Source organism: Lithobates pipiens, unplaced genomic scaffold (genome assembly GCF_037356315.1).
Source record: "Lithobates pipiens isolate NorthernLeopardFrog02 unplaced genomic scaffold, aLitPip1_a1.2 Scaffold_18, whole genome shotgun sequence".
NCBI classification, from domain to species: domain Eukaryota; kingdom Metazoa; phylum Chordata; class Amphibia; order Anura; family Ranidae; genus Lithobates; species Lithobates pipiens.
In genome coordinates, this window is record NW_027507758.1 from 420,415,520 (window position 1) to 420,429,159 (window position 13,640).

General features: G+C 44.5%; 1 protein-coding gene across 4 annotated transcripts in view; it reads left to right on the forward strand.

Moving 5' to 3' along the window:
* The window catches only part of WDR49 (WD repeat domain 49), a 217,065-nt gene that overhangs the window by 7,110 nt on the left and 196,315 nt on the right, over window positions 1-13,640 (forward strand). For all 4 annotated transcript variants that reach the window (XM_077488031.1, XM_077488034.1, XM_077488033.1 and 1 more), the window contains one exon: window positions 9,454-9,894. In XM_077488031.1, coding sequence (XP_077344157.1) covers window positions 9,454-9,894 — 441 coding nt within the window. The remainder of the gene's footprint in view (window positions 1-9,453; window positions 9,895-13,640) is intronic.

Here is a 13,640-nt window from a genome sequence, read left to right on the forward strand (position 1 = left end):
GCAATTCCTACGGTGCACTGCAAATTTTATCTACATAGGCATCAATTGAACGTGCAATAAACTCGCAGAACATAGTTCACGCCTCTGTGAATTGTTCACTGTCTGCCTCCTCAAATTTGCGGTAAAATCGTGGTAAATTCGCGAATCGCGGTAAATTTGTACCTGTCCACCTGCCCACAAATTTGCACGTCACACAGGATAAAAGAAATGGATCAAGTTTGCAGTACTTCGCATTGCAGTAGTGTGAAATTAGGCCAAGCATTATTTTATTTTTAATACATTTCAAACAAAAGCAGACTAAGGGCCGGTTCTCACTACTGAAATGCGGGAACCCTGCGAATCCACTCGCATGTTTCACGGCGGCAGTTCACACTGCCCTATGCGAACTGCTGGGAGTGTCAGGTAAAAGTTAATGACATCCCCAAATCAGTTTGCAAATCGCAGTGTGATCTGCAAACTCGGACAGGAAACGGAATGTGATCCGATTCTGATTTTGATGCAAATTCAGCAATACGATCTTTATGGCTGAAATCGCATTGCACAGAGATCGCATTTGATTTTCACTGCAGTGCGGTGTGAATCACATCTGATCTCTGACCTCGCACCAGTGTGAACCGGCCCTAAAGATGCTCATATACAGGCAGATGACTCCTTGACAGTGATGGACTTTTGGTGTCACTGATTGTGTTGGGACCCTTTGCAATCCTGTTCCTGGTTTTGCTTAACCGGTTCCCGACCGGCTCCTGTATAAATACGTTGGCAGAATGGCATTACTGGGCAAAGTAATGCACCCGTATGTTACTTTGAATTTCCCCCCCACGCATGCCCCTGCAGCGAGCTCCATGACCGCGGTCACGGATCCCGCGGACTCGATCACTGCGGGGATGATGTAAACAGCATCTCCCCTTTATGACTAGTGACAGCACACTGATTGTCTGCTCCCTGTCATCAGGAGCAGCGATCAGTGTGATGTCACACACAGCCACGCCCCCAGACAGATAGAAACACGCTCCTAGGAACACTTAACCCCTCCCCACCCCCTAGTGGTTAACCCCTTCACTGCCAGTGACATTTTTACAGTAATCAATGCAATTTTATAGCATTGATCTCTGTATTAATGCCAATGGTCCCAAAAATTTGTCAAAATTGTCCGATGTGTCCGTCATAATTTCACAGTCACGATAAAACTGTGCTGATCGTCGCCATTACTAGTAAAAAAAAAAATTATTAATAAAAATGCCATAAAACTATCCCCTATTTTGTAAACGCTATAACTTTTGTGTAAACCAATCAATAATAGCTTATTGCGATTTTTTTTTAACCAAAAATATGTAGAAGAATACGCATCAGCCTAAACTGAGGAAAACATTTTTTTTATACATTTTTGGGGATATTTATTATAGCAAAAAATAGTGTTTTTTTTCTCAAAATTGACGCTCTTTTTTTGTTTATAGCGCAAAAAATAAAAACCACAGGGGGATCAAATACCACCAAAAGAAAGCTCTATGTGTGGGAAAAAAGGACGTCAATTTTGTTTGGGAGCCAAGTTGCATGACCGCGCAATAGTCAGTTAAAGCAACGCAGTGCCGAATCTCAAAAACGCTCTGGTCAGGGAGGGGGTAAATCCTTCCGGGGCTGAGGTGCTTAAAGAAGTAAAAGGGAATGATTGACTAAAGGAGATTTCCAAAGACTTTTTCATTGTCTGAAGATGACTAAGGCCGGCCATCCGCCGATTTATTCAAACCGTTAATGGCCAGGCTGAATGTACCAAGTTGATCGATGCTAGATTCTCTTCCAATCATCGCAAGTGGCTGCTATAGCCTCTAGCGATAATCACTGTCTTTTTCTGGAGGGGACGGCTTCCCTTCCCTGCCAGGGAAGACAATTGTTGATTCCCTGGTCAGCACTGTCTGTGCCAATTGTGCCAATTTATTTCTTGCAACCTGTGGTAATACCTATAATATGAGGTCAAACCTTAGGAGTTTCAATTTGTATGTAATCAGGCAGACCCTTGCACTACATGGTTTTGGTAAATCTGAAGACAAAAATCAGCAAAAAATCTGATGGTGTGTATGGGGATTTACAAACAGATTAAACTTAAGAATGACCTATCTTGTTTGTAAACTGGGGACCACCTTTATTGGTGTCACCGGTCACCAAAAAGTGTCACTTAGGGTGAGATTTGTCCACAGCAATGTCGCAGTCCCGCTAAAAATTGCAGATCGCCGCCATTACCAGTAAAAACAATAAAAAATAATGAAAAGTCCCTAAATTGATCCCCTATATTGTACATGCAATAACTTTTGCACGACCTAACAATATACGCTTATTGGGATTTTTTTACCAAAAATATGTTGCAGAATACATATTGTCCTAAACGAATGAATACACTTATTGTTTTGCATTCTTTGGGGAATATGTATTATAGCAATTGTCAGTTAAAGCAATAGCAACCACACAATTGTCAGTTAAAGCGAGGCAGTGCCGTATCGCAAAAAATGGTCTGGCCATCAAGGAGGTAAATCCTTCCAGGGCTGAAATGGTTAAGTCGCCATCGGTGATCGCATTGTTGAAGTGTTTTCCTCTGCGCTTGGGATTAGTCTAAAGTTTGGAATCCCCTGAAAGCAACCTGAGTATAGTATTGAGCTATATTGCTCTTGATCTTAGTTATTACTGTTAAATAGAACAATTGTACTGTCATCCAACATAGATTGACAGGACAATGAACTCTGGTAAAACAGTTGCAAACAATATATATATATATGGGAGGTCCCCCTACTTTTGTAGTTATGCGTGAGATGTCACTTAAAGTACTCAGTCTTTATCTTCGGATCTTCGCTAGCAAGGGTAACTCCATATAAATTTGTAATCCAAGGTTAAAGCAGTTAAAGTTGAATTAAGAATGATCCTAGTGTTGCTTCCACAAATATAATACAGTGCTTGAAGTGTGATAGTAAGTAGGCATTATGCCTGCCTAGCGTCAGTTGCTATGCTCCTCCTCCGTGAGACTAAGTATCCCAGCGAAGCCTGTATATAAGTCTGACTAGGTGCAATGGTTTAGAAAACAGTGGGTAGCAAACCGCTCACCAACTGGATCGGAACTTTGATATGGTAAATTTGGTCCGGTAGTTGCACCTTGCCTCTGTGTCAGACGGCTCCATCACTCCGTCCCATCCCGACAGGTGGACCTGGTCTTCTGATGCTCAAACGAGTGTCTCTGGATCCTCTCAATGCGATCTCTGAGTCACTGGCACTTCAGGTCACTCACACAACTGAGCAGGGTTGCTCTCCGCACAGGAAATAAGTCGCTTCCTCCGGGAGGCCTCTGCACGAGTCCTCACAGGCAGGCCATGTGTTCCCCAGAGACCTAAATTGGCTGCTCAGGGTCCTTTTATCTCCTACCCAGCATGCAATGCAAAAGAGGGTGTTCATGGGTAGGTCACTCGGCATCCTGGGTAAAAGGGTCAACTCTCCAATGTAAATAACAGTCACTTCCTGTATATAGTTCAGTGCTTAAAAGCCAAATATTATTTAAGTTCACTATCAGTGTTTGGCCACTAGATGGCGCCAAACAATAAGCCATAGAAACATCCATAGATTTTGTTGTTATAACATGATAACATACATTAATAGACAAAAGAGTCAGTGATATATATATATATATATATATATATATATATATATATATATATGTATATATATATATATATATATATATATATATACTGTTTCTGTCTGTTACTTTTCCACAGAAAACCTTATAGTAAAGACAATTTCTGTGTTTTATCATAATGTGTGTGTTTCTCATTGGTCCTTGCTCTTACATTATTGCCAGGTGTGCCAGAGGGGCTGAGACTGTTATTTGGGTTGAGAGGCAGAGGACGCAACAAACATACTCAAGAGGCTCCTGTGGGAGTAGTGCTAGATATTCATTACAAGAAGTTAGTGTATCACCTCTTCTTTTACACGGTGTACATTGTGTATATGTGACCCTGTGGTGACAGTGTCACTTAAAATGTATTTTAATTACAACTAGTGTAAGCACTGAGTTTGCAATGACATCAGGTAATCTCCCTCTTGAAGAACTAGGTGTGGAGGGGTAGCATTAGATGTCAACCAGGTTGCTGCATGCACATGTGCTGCCAAAGAAAACGGTGACGGGAGCGAAGGGAGCCTAGTTATGACTTCATCATTCTGATGCTGCTTTACCTTCCAAACTAAAGCTGGTTACACATGTACCAAAAGTCGACCGGTTTACCAGTATGTATGTATGCACAATATGAAAAAATACAGCTGATTCTAGATTAAATTTTAACAGAATGCATTTCCCTATTCTTCTAAAGAAAAGGCATTAAAGCCGAACTGCACCCTAAATATAAATGTATTTTCCCCTGCCATCTCCTACCTCCTTTTCTCATGTTTGAATATTATTATTTTTTGTCTTCATAGAGTCTTTCTCACCTAGGCGAGAATAACATTCACTCCCCCCTCCCCCCCCCCCGGCTTGGACCCTGCACATACAGGGTTGTTACACAGAGTTTCAGTTCCTGGCACATGCAGGAGTTTCCCCATAGTTGCCAACACTGTAAAAAAGAAAATTCGGGACACTTTTTTGTCTGAGGTAGGCGGAGCCACACTATAATTAGGGGGCGGGGCATGCATTTGTAGCTGTTGTATAGGGAAAATAAAAAATGCGGTGTGTGAAGTGCGCCACGCCAAAAATGGGCGTGATTTAAGCAAAATAGTGGGCGTGACTTAAACTGGCGTGGCTCAAATTGGCCGTGGTTAGAGTCTGAGATGAAGGAGGGATGGAGAGGGAAAGGGCGAAAGGGGGTAGAGGGAGAGGGATGGAAGGACAGCAGCCCCATATCCTACACCACAATAGCAATGTGTATTCCAGAGTTTAACAATCAGCAGATAAAGATACTTCAAACACCAGGTGTTAGCGCTTCAATCATCCCCACACATGGTTGCTATGGTGTCAGGATGATTGAAGCGCATTATTTCTATTATTACATTGTAATATAAAATAAATCATTCAACTCACTAATGTAGAATCAGTGGGACCCCTGAGCGTGTCACTTGCCACCAGATGCCATCAGTTGTACCCCAGCACAGTCCGTCCTTACATCAGTTGCCCCAGCAGAGTTTGTCCTTACATCAGGTGCCCCCAGCAGAGTGCCTCCTTCCATCAGGCATTCCCAGTGGAGTGCCTCCTTCCATCAGGTTTCCCCAGGACAGTACCTCTTACATTAGGTGTCCCCAGCGGAGTGCCTCTTACATCGTGTCTCCCCAGCGGAGTGCCTCTTACATCAGGTGTCCCCAGTGGAGTGCCTCTTACATCAGGTGTCCCCAGCAGAGTGCCTCTTACATCAGGTGTCCCCAGTGGAGTGCCTCAAATCAGTGCCCCCAGCAGTGTTGGCTGCAGACGGAGTGTTGGCTGCAGTCTAGCTACATCTTCTCAAGAGTGGTGACAAGGGGGGAGAGGTGTGTGGGTGGAGGCATGGTGAATTGGGGTGTTACAGGCTAAATTGGGGAAGGGTGGAGGCATGGTGGTGATTTGGGGGTGCAGGCATGATGGTGACCTGGGGGGTGCAGGCATGGTGGTGACTAGGCCGGATGGGGTGCAGGCATGGTGGTGACTAGCCCGGAGGGGGTGCAGGCATGGTGGTGACTAGGCCGGAGGGGGTGCAAGCATGTCGGTGACTTGGGGGAGAGGGTGCAGGCAGGGGGGGTGCAGGCACGGTGTTGACATGGGGGAGGCGGGTGCAGGCATGGTGTTGATATGGGGGGAGGCGGGTGCAGGCATGGTGTTGACATGGGGGAGGGGGTGCAGGGATGATGGTGACATGGGGGGAACAAGTATGGTGATGACATGGGGGAGGGGGGCAGGTATGGTGGTGATATGGAGGGGGGAGGGGGAAGAAGGTATGGTGGGGACACGGGGGGAGGGGGAAGCAGGTATGGTGGTGACACGGGTAGGGGAGAAGCAGGTATGGTGGTGACATGGGGGGAAGCAAGTATGGTGGTGACACAGGGAGGGGAAAGCAGGTATGGTGATGACATGGTGACACGGGGGAGGGGGAAGCAGGTATGGTGGTGACATGGGGGGAGTGGGGAAGTGGGTATGGTGGTGAGACGGGGGAGGGGGGAAGCAGGTATGGTGGTGACACAGGGGGAGGGGGGAAGCAAGTATGGTGGTGACACGGGGGAGGGGGTGCGGGTATGGTGGTGACACGGAGGGAGGGGGGTGCAGGTATGGTGGTAACATGGGGGGGAGTGCAGGTATGGTGGTGACACGGAGAGGGGATAACAGGTATGGTGGTGACACGGGGGGAAAGGTATGGTGGTGACATGGGAGTGGGGGAAACAAGTATGGTGGTGACATGGGGGGACAGGGTGCAAGGGGGAGCCAAGACTATCAGTGCACTGTCCTTAGCCAGCGGTGCCCCGGTCCTTCCATGACTGTGTTATCAGTGTGACAGCGCTCGTTGGACACACAGGGCTGAGTGGAGGGTTGGCGGAGGCTGCGGCGTGTGGAGACTGATCATTTCTTTGTGTTCAGTGGAGAGCGGGGAGGCTGCCAATCCCTGTAGCCAATAGGCTTCATTGTACAATCAAATTTTCTATTTGTACACTGCAGAGAGAAGCCAATTGGCTGCCCCTCTCCTCTGCACTGAACAGAAGAGGAAACAACACTCGTGGAGGCGACGGCGGCCATTTTTGGCTAGCCGTTGCCGTTTTTTGGCGAAAACATTCCGAATTTTTTCGGGACAAGCTTAAACCGGGACGAGGGTCCCAAAATCGGGATTGTCCCGGGAAAATCTGGACTGTTGGCAACTATGGTTTCCTGTGCTAATATGGAAGCCCCAAGCCTTGGCATGGAAAACCCCCTGCATGCACACAGATCTGCCACAGGGCTCTTCCAGGACCCAATGGCAGGGCAATGTCCCTTGGCACACCTGTGAATGTGCCAGACTAACAGAGAGGATGGCAGGGCCCAAGGTAGAGGGCCCTGAAGTTTCTCTTTAACCACTTGCCGACCTCTGCACTAGGGTTGCCACCTTTTCTGCAAGTCAAACCCAAACACCTTAGCGGCGCACAGCAATTATTATTTTTTTATAGTATAAACTATACATATATTTTGCCATTAAATAACATTTCTAATCATATGAAGTTAATAACAAGAGTCCCCCTTTACATCAGAGTCATCAGAGTTCCCCTTTTACATCTGAATCAACAGAGTTCCCTTTCACTGTAAGGGGGGACTCTGCAGACTCTGATGTAAGGGAAAACTCTGGGGACTCTGACATAAGGGATGCTCTGGGAACCCTGATTTAAGGGGGAACACTGAGAACTCTGATATATGGAGGGGACTCTGATGTAAGGGGGGAACACTGTGACCTCTGGTGTAAAGAGGAACTCTGATGTAAGGGGTGCTCTGAGAACCCTGATTTACCTTAGTGTACTCTCTCAGAGGCAAGAGAGAGAAAGGGGGGAGACTTCAGTCACAGACAGGGATGAATGGTGAGCTCACTCACCCCTTGGCAGTCAGCACCTCTCATCCAGATGTATCTGAGGCTGCCGGAATTTTAATTTCTGGCCCCTACTTTCCTTTTCTTAGGAAAAGTGCCACGGGTTGAATTGTGGGTAGTGGTGGGAGGAACAGGAGCAGATCGAGCCCTTTCTCCTCTCCCGTTTGTGTCTGTTGTAACAGACACACTCAGCTTAGGCAACTGCAGGCAGCAACACTGCTGGGAAGTCACAGTCCAGTCTGAATAATATGTCCGGGTTTTAGGCAATCTGAAACCCGGACGTATGATTCCAAACCCGAACTGTCCGGGTGAATCCTGGACACGTGGCAACCCTACTCTGCACGTGATATACGTCGGCACAATGGCAGCGGTGGGCAAATGGGCGTACCTGTGCGTCGCCTTTAATTGGTGGGGCTAGCAGTGCGCGCATGCCTGTCACATACAGGGTGACCGTGTCCTTGTAATCATGTCACAGAGCCGCACAATGCGAAGTGTAAACAAGATATTGCCCCATTCTGCCTTGTGACATGATAGAGATCACTGCTCCCTGTCATCGGGAACAGCGATCGCTGTAATGTGAGTTGAAGCCCATCCCCCCACAGTTAGAATCACTCCCTAGAACACACTTAACCCCTTCATCACCCCCTAGTGGTTAACCCCTTTCCTGCCAGTGTCATTTACACAGTAATCAGCAATCATTTTTATAGCACTGATCGCTGTATAAATGACAATGGTCCCAAAACAGTGTCACAAGTGTCCGATGTGTAATAATGTCAAAGTCATGTTAAAAATTGCAGGTTGCCGCAATTACTAGTAAAAAAAAAAAATGTATAATAAAAATTCCATAAAACTATCCTCTATTTTCTAGACGCTATAACTTTTGCGGAAAACCAATAAATACAGTATATGCTTATTGTGATTTTCTTTACCAAAAATATGTATAAGAATACATAGCCTAAACTGAGGGAAAAAAATGTGTTTTTTTATATATTTTTGGGGGAATATTTATTATAGCAAAAAGTAAAAAATATTGCTTTTTTTTCAAAAATTGTCATTCTTTTTTTGTTTATAGTGCAAAAAATAAAAACTGCAGAGGTGATCAAATACCACCAAAACAAATCTCTATTTGTGAGGGAAAAAAGGACATCAATTTTGTTTGGGTGCGACGCAGTGCCGAATCGCAAAAAGTGTGGGGTAAAATCTTCCGGGGCTGAAGCGGTTAAACACAATTTTTGTGATTGTATTTTTCCCATGAAGTGAACAGATATGCATTTCGGGCTTGTTCATACTATGTGCAGTGACTGGTGTTTTTCCGCATTGCATAAGCACCAGTCACTGCAAGGGCACATAGAAAACAATGTGTGGAGTGATGCAGTGTGGAAAAAATGCAGACACACTGGATGGCACTGCGTGTCACTGCACTACAGAACAATACATCATGCTGCTGTGGAGACATGAATGAAGTGTCACTCTGTAAAACTTTATTTAAAGTTAAAAAAAGGAGAACGTAAAGATTGCAATGCGCTTAAATGTGCATCGTACTGCCCTCTGCTGGACCTCACACTGATAGCTGACTGCACATTAAAATGCTGTACTTTACTGTGTGGGCTAGTCTTGCCTTTCCAAGAGCTGATGTACTTTTCAACTATCTCCAGTATACAGGGCCTAGGATAGCCAAAGGGATAAAATCAAAATCTAGTTTGTCCCTGTAAATTTTGGAAAATGTGAATGTAATATCCTTTGAACTAAAAGAAAAAGATCAGATGGTTTTGTGTGAACAGCTTGTCCCAAGTGCTCCTCTAACCTGTCCTCTGTGGGTTCAATCATATTGCGTTATTGCTTTTGTTTGTTTCTGGAATTATAGAATTTTTGTGGCACCTCCTGAAGACAATGTCACATATCTGTGTTTCCTCCGCAGTCCCCGGAGTTAGAGCCGCCACAATGTATGAGCAAAGAAGAATTCATGGAGAGAACATACGCGGCCGTGGGGCACGGACTGAAAGAGGAATACGGCGATTTATTTGATAAGATAGATGTGAGTCGCGAAGGTTTCATTGATTGGGACAAATTAACATCCTTCATGCTGCTTGAGCTTTACGAGAAAGATGAACGAGTGAAATCATCAGTAATTCCCCAGTGGAGGGATATTCGCAGCCTCCCATTAATTCACAAGGAAAACATCCAAAAAGTAGTTTATTTGAAAGGTTCTTGCCGCTACGTAACTTTGAGCAAAGATGGATTACTGGGAGTCTGGGGAGAGAATTTAAAACTACAAAGAAGCCTGCGGATTTGCACTGATACTGTCAAGCCGAAAGATTTATGGGCAACGGGCTTGGTGTTTCTGGCCAATGTAAACAAGGTAAATATGGATGTAAATATAAGTAATGCATATATCAATATGCAGAAGGTGGGGAGCCATTGTCTGTCTTATTAATTCTGTCTGTCATACCGCTCCAGCATGGCGAGAGGTGTTCTGTGCTGGCACAGCATAGGATCAGGATCAGGAAATGTAATTGCCAGTCATTGTACAAAGGCTAAATAAACGAGCAATGTCAACGAGTAATGAAAGGCATAAATCTAATAAAATAAATAAAAACGGTACATCCATTACATGACGCTATGGAGAGGAATACCAATAGGGCTAGTAAACAGAGTACAAAAGTCATTCATCCCAACAGCTCATTCATACTTTACTATCATAACTAGAAGAGGACAGTACAAATGTTGCCTATTGGAACCAGTCAGATTCTTGTATCATTTGTTGTCAGCTGCTGTTGATTGGCTGTTAATTGAGAGATAAAAACTGCAGTTTTGTGTAAAATGATCCCCTCTGGTCAATGTACATTGTAAGGACTTTACCAAACTTTGGGCTTAACTGCACCATATGCCATTACCTGTGTTTTTCTACATTGGATAAACAAAGGTCACTGCTGGAGAACTTATAAAATAGTTTTCTTTATTGTACATCATGGAACACAGAGACTTAAGTAATTACTTAATGGGTTATAGGCCACCTTCAGGTGATGGACACTGGTATACCCAATCCAGGAAGTTCTGAGGAGTTCCAGGAGGGATCCATGCTGGATTTAAATAGCCTCCATACACCAGATCCATCCAAAGAGCCACTGAGGCCTAAAAGGATGGTACCTGGGGCCTCGTATCCAAAGCGCAAGGTTTTATCTGTAACTCCTCTCTTTGTAGGGCTGGACCCTAGGATCCCAGGGCTTAGGTCTTGCTACATTACCTAAAGCTTTCCTGGTGGGGTGCTTTACAGGTCCAAGGGAGTTGGAACCCTGATATCTAGGGACCCGGGCCTTGAAGGTTTGCTAAACGCAGCCTGCCTTGATGGGTGAAGGTTGGATTGTCTGTTAATTCAGCAAATCCAGTGGTGGGGATAAGGTAAGGGAAGAAACTTAGGTACTAAAGACACCTATGTATTCTACTTTAAGGGAAAAATGTTGGCATGCCTTAATTCTCCACTAGAGGGAGTCTATACACATACCTTACTCTGTTGTCTTCACTGTAAAGTTCAGTCTGTGTGTGTCTGCAGCAGCGTGTGCAAGAGTATTTTTTCTCAGGTAAAAGAAGGCTGCCAAATGTTTTATATTTCCCCCCTGAAGGGAACGGATGGGTAGAAGGACATCAGCGGTGTTCCCCCCTTTAATTACCCCCCGCCCGGGGAGTGTGGACGTCCCGCTGTTACTGCTACTATTGTACTGTTATTATGCTGTTACTGTTGGTGTTTGCCTGCTGCTAAACAGGTCTCTGCCTCCCCTCCCCCCCATGGTGGGTCTGTAGCGGGAACATTTTAAAAATGAAAGAGGGGCGGATCTTTTTCAGAGGCAGAAATGCCTAAGCACATCGCCGTGAACGTCCACGAGGACACACGGCAGGCAGAAAACAAATCCACAGCTGGGACAGTCTATCCTCGGCTGAAGAGGAGGAAACAAACAGTCTGAACACAGGGACACAGATTAGCTGTTGGGCACATGGGGGTTGCAAACTGGCATTCCTGTTACAGGAAGGACACATTTTTCCCAGCACTAGGCTGAACTTTATAGCAGCTTTATTGTCATGATTATATTCAGCCATTAAGTGCAATTGTATAGTGCCTCTGTTTGTTTTTACTTATGACTATGCCTGGTAAAAAAAGACACCACAAAGGTATTAAAGGTTAAAGAGCCACGATACCCGGAAAGAAGATGGACGCTCCGTGGAAGAGGGGACAGCGGTGACATTGCGATGCATAGTAGCCCATTATGCTTTACGTTTGCAGGGAAACAAAGAGGAAGTAAACCCATCAGGGTTTACTTCCTCTTTAATGTCTCTAAAATAACAACATTGTTGAAGAAAAGGAATCAAAAGAAGGAACTTATTTCTAAAATATATGAAATATTGCAGAATAAATTTAAGGAAGTGGTAGCGGTGCCGGTTAGGGTGCAGTGGGAACGAGACCTGGGAGCACTGACTGATGCTCAGTGGTCGGAGGTCTTGTCTGCGATCCCAAAGGTATCGCTGACAGCTACTCAAAAATGAACACATAGATCATACTATACCCCGGAAAAACGATTTAAGTGGAAACACAGGGAATATTCCTGGTCTAGTGGTGCACCGGCTAATCTAATACACATGCTGTGGACATGCTCCATTGATATTGGCAGGATATAATTAAAAACATAAATAGCACGTTAGGTATAGAAATGTCACTAGACCCAAATTTATGTTTATTAAATATAGTGGAGGAACCAAATATAAAAAAAAAATACCCATATCACAATGACGAGAGGCTTGTTTCAGGCATGAAAATGAATATCCCAGAAATTAATATCTATATTCCCCTGACGGTCGAAGAATGGAGAACACAAATAAAATAAACTATAATAAAGGAGGAATTTATTTATATACATAGAGGGAGCCGAGAGAAATTTGATGCTATCTGGAAAAGCCGGGTAGAGGCCTGGGACCATGAAAATACAAGATGAACCAATATGGGAGAGTGTTAATATTGGGAGAGGATGGGAGGATGGGGGGAGGACTTTTGGGGTAGAGGGGGGAGAGATACAGTAGGTGGGTGGACAAAAAATATATTAATTTTTTTTGTATTTTTTGGGTGGGTGAATGTTAAAAGTAAGATTATGTATCTGGAAAAAATGTATGTACAATTGTATAACTTGTACTGTTATGAAAAGAATAAAAAAAAAGTAGTGAATCAAAAAAAAGAAGATGTCCTTCCTCCACCCTGCAGGGTCTGGAAGGAAGATTAGCGGCTTTAATTGCATCCTCCAGTTTAATGGATAGGAAGCATGCTAGATCCCCTCCCCCACTTCAGACCCCTTGCAACAGGAATAGTGGGCACAGGATGATGTGTTACCCTCATTTGATAAGGAGGAAAAACAAACCGATGATTCCTCTGCGGAGGAAACAATGGTAAATGAGAAATTGCTGATACAATCTCTTACGGAGATGGTTCGTTCTACTTTCATGCTACCTATAATGGAGTCTCCTGAAAGCTTGGTTTCTTCCTTGGATTCTTTAAAACCTTCTCAGCCTTTGCATGTGTTTTCTGCACATGCATTACTAGAACAGATAATTTTTTGCTGAATGGGCTCAACTGGATAAGCATTTTCTCCCTCCTAAGAGATTTTCAAATCTCTATCCCTGGAGGAGAAATTCCCCAAAAGATGGAAAGTACCAGCAGTTGACGTTGCGATTTCCACTGTGATAAAGGGCCAATGCACAAATGCTTAAGGATCCAACAGGTAAAAAGTTGGAATCCCTGTTAAAATCTACTTTCTCCTTGGCAGGTGCCGTTACTCAGCCTGCAGTCGCTGCAATAGGCGTCTGTCAATCCCTAAAGGACCAATTTAGACAAGTCTTTAAAGAGGTTCCTGCACAACAAGCCCAGGAATTGGCTGAACTACCAAAGGCATTGTGCTTTGCCATAGATGCCATTAAAGATTCTATTCACTAGGAGTCCCACCTTACGCTTATGCTTGTGCACATACGTAGAATCCTGTGGTTAAAAAATTGGTCAGCCGAAGCACCATGCAAAGACCTCCTAACTGGGTTCCCTTTTTATGGGGAGCCCTTTTATGGGGAAGATTT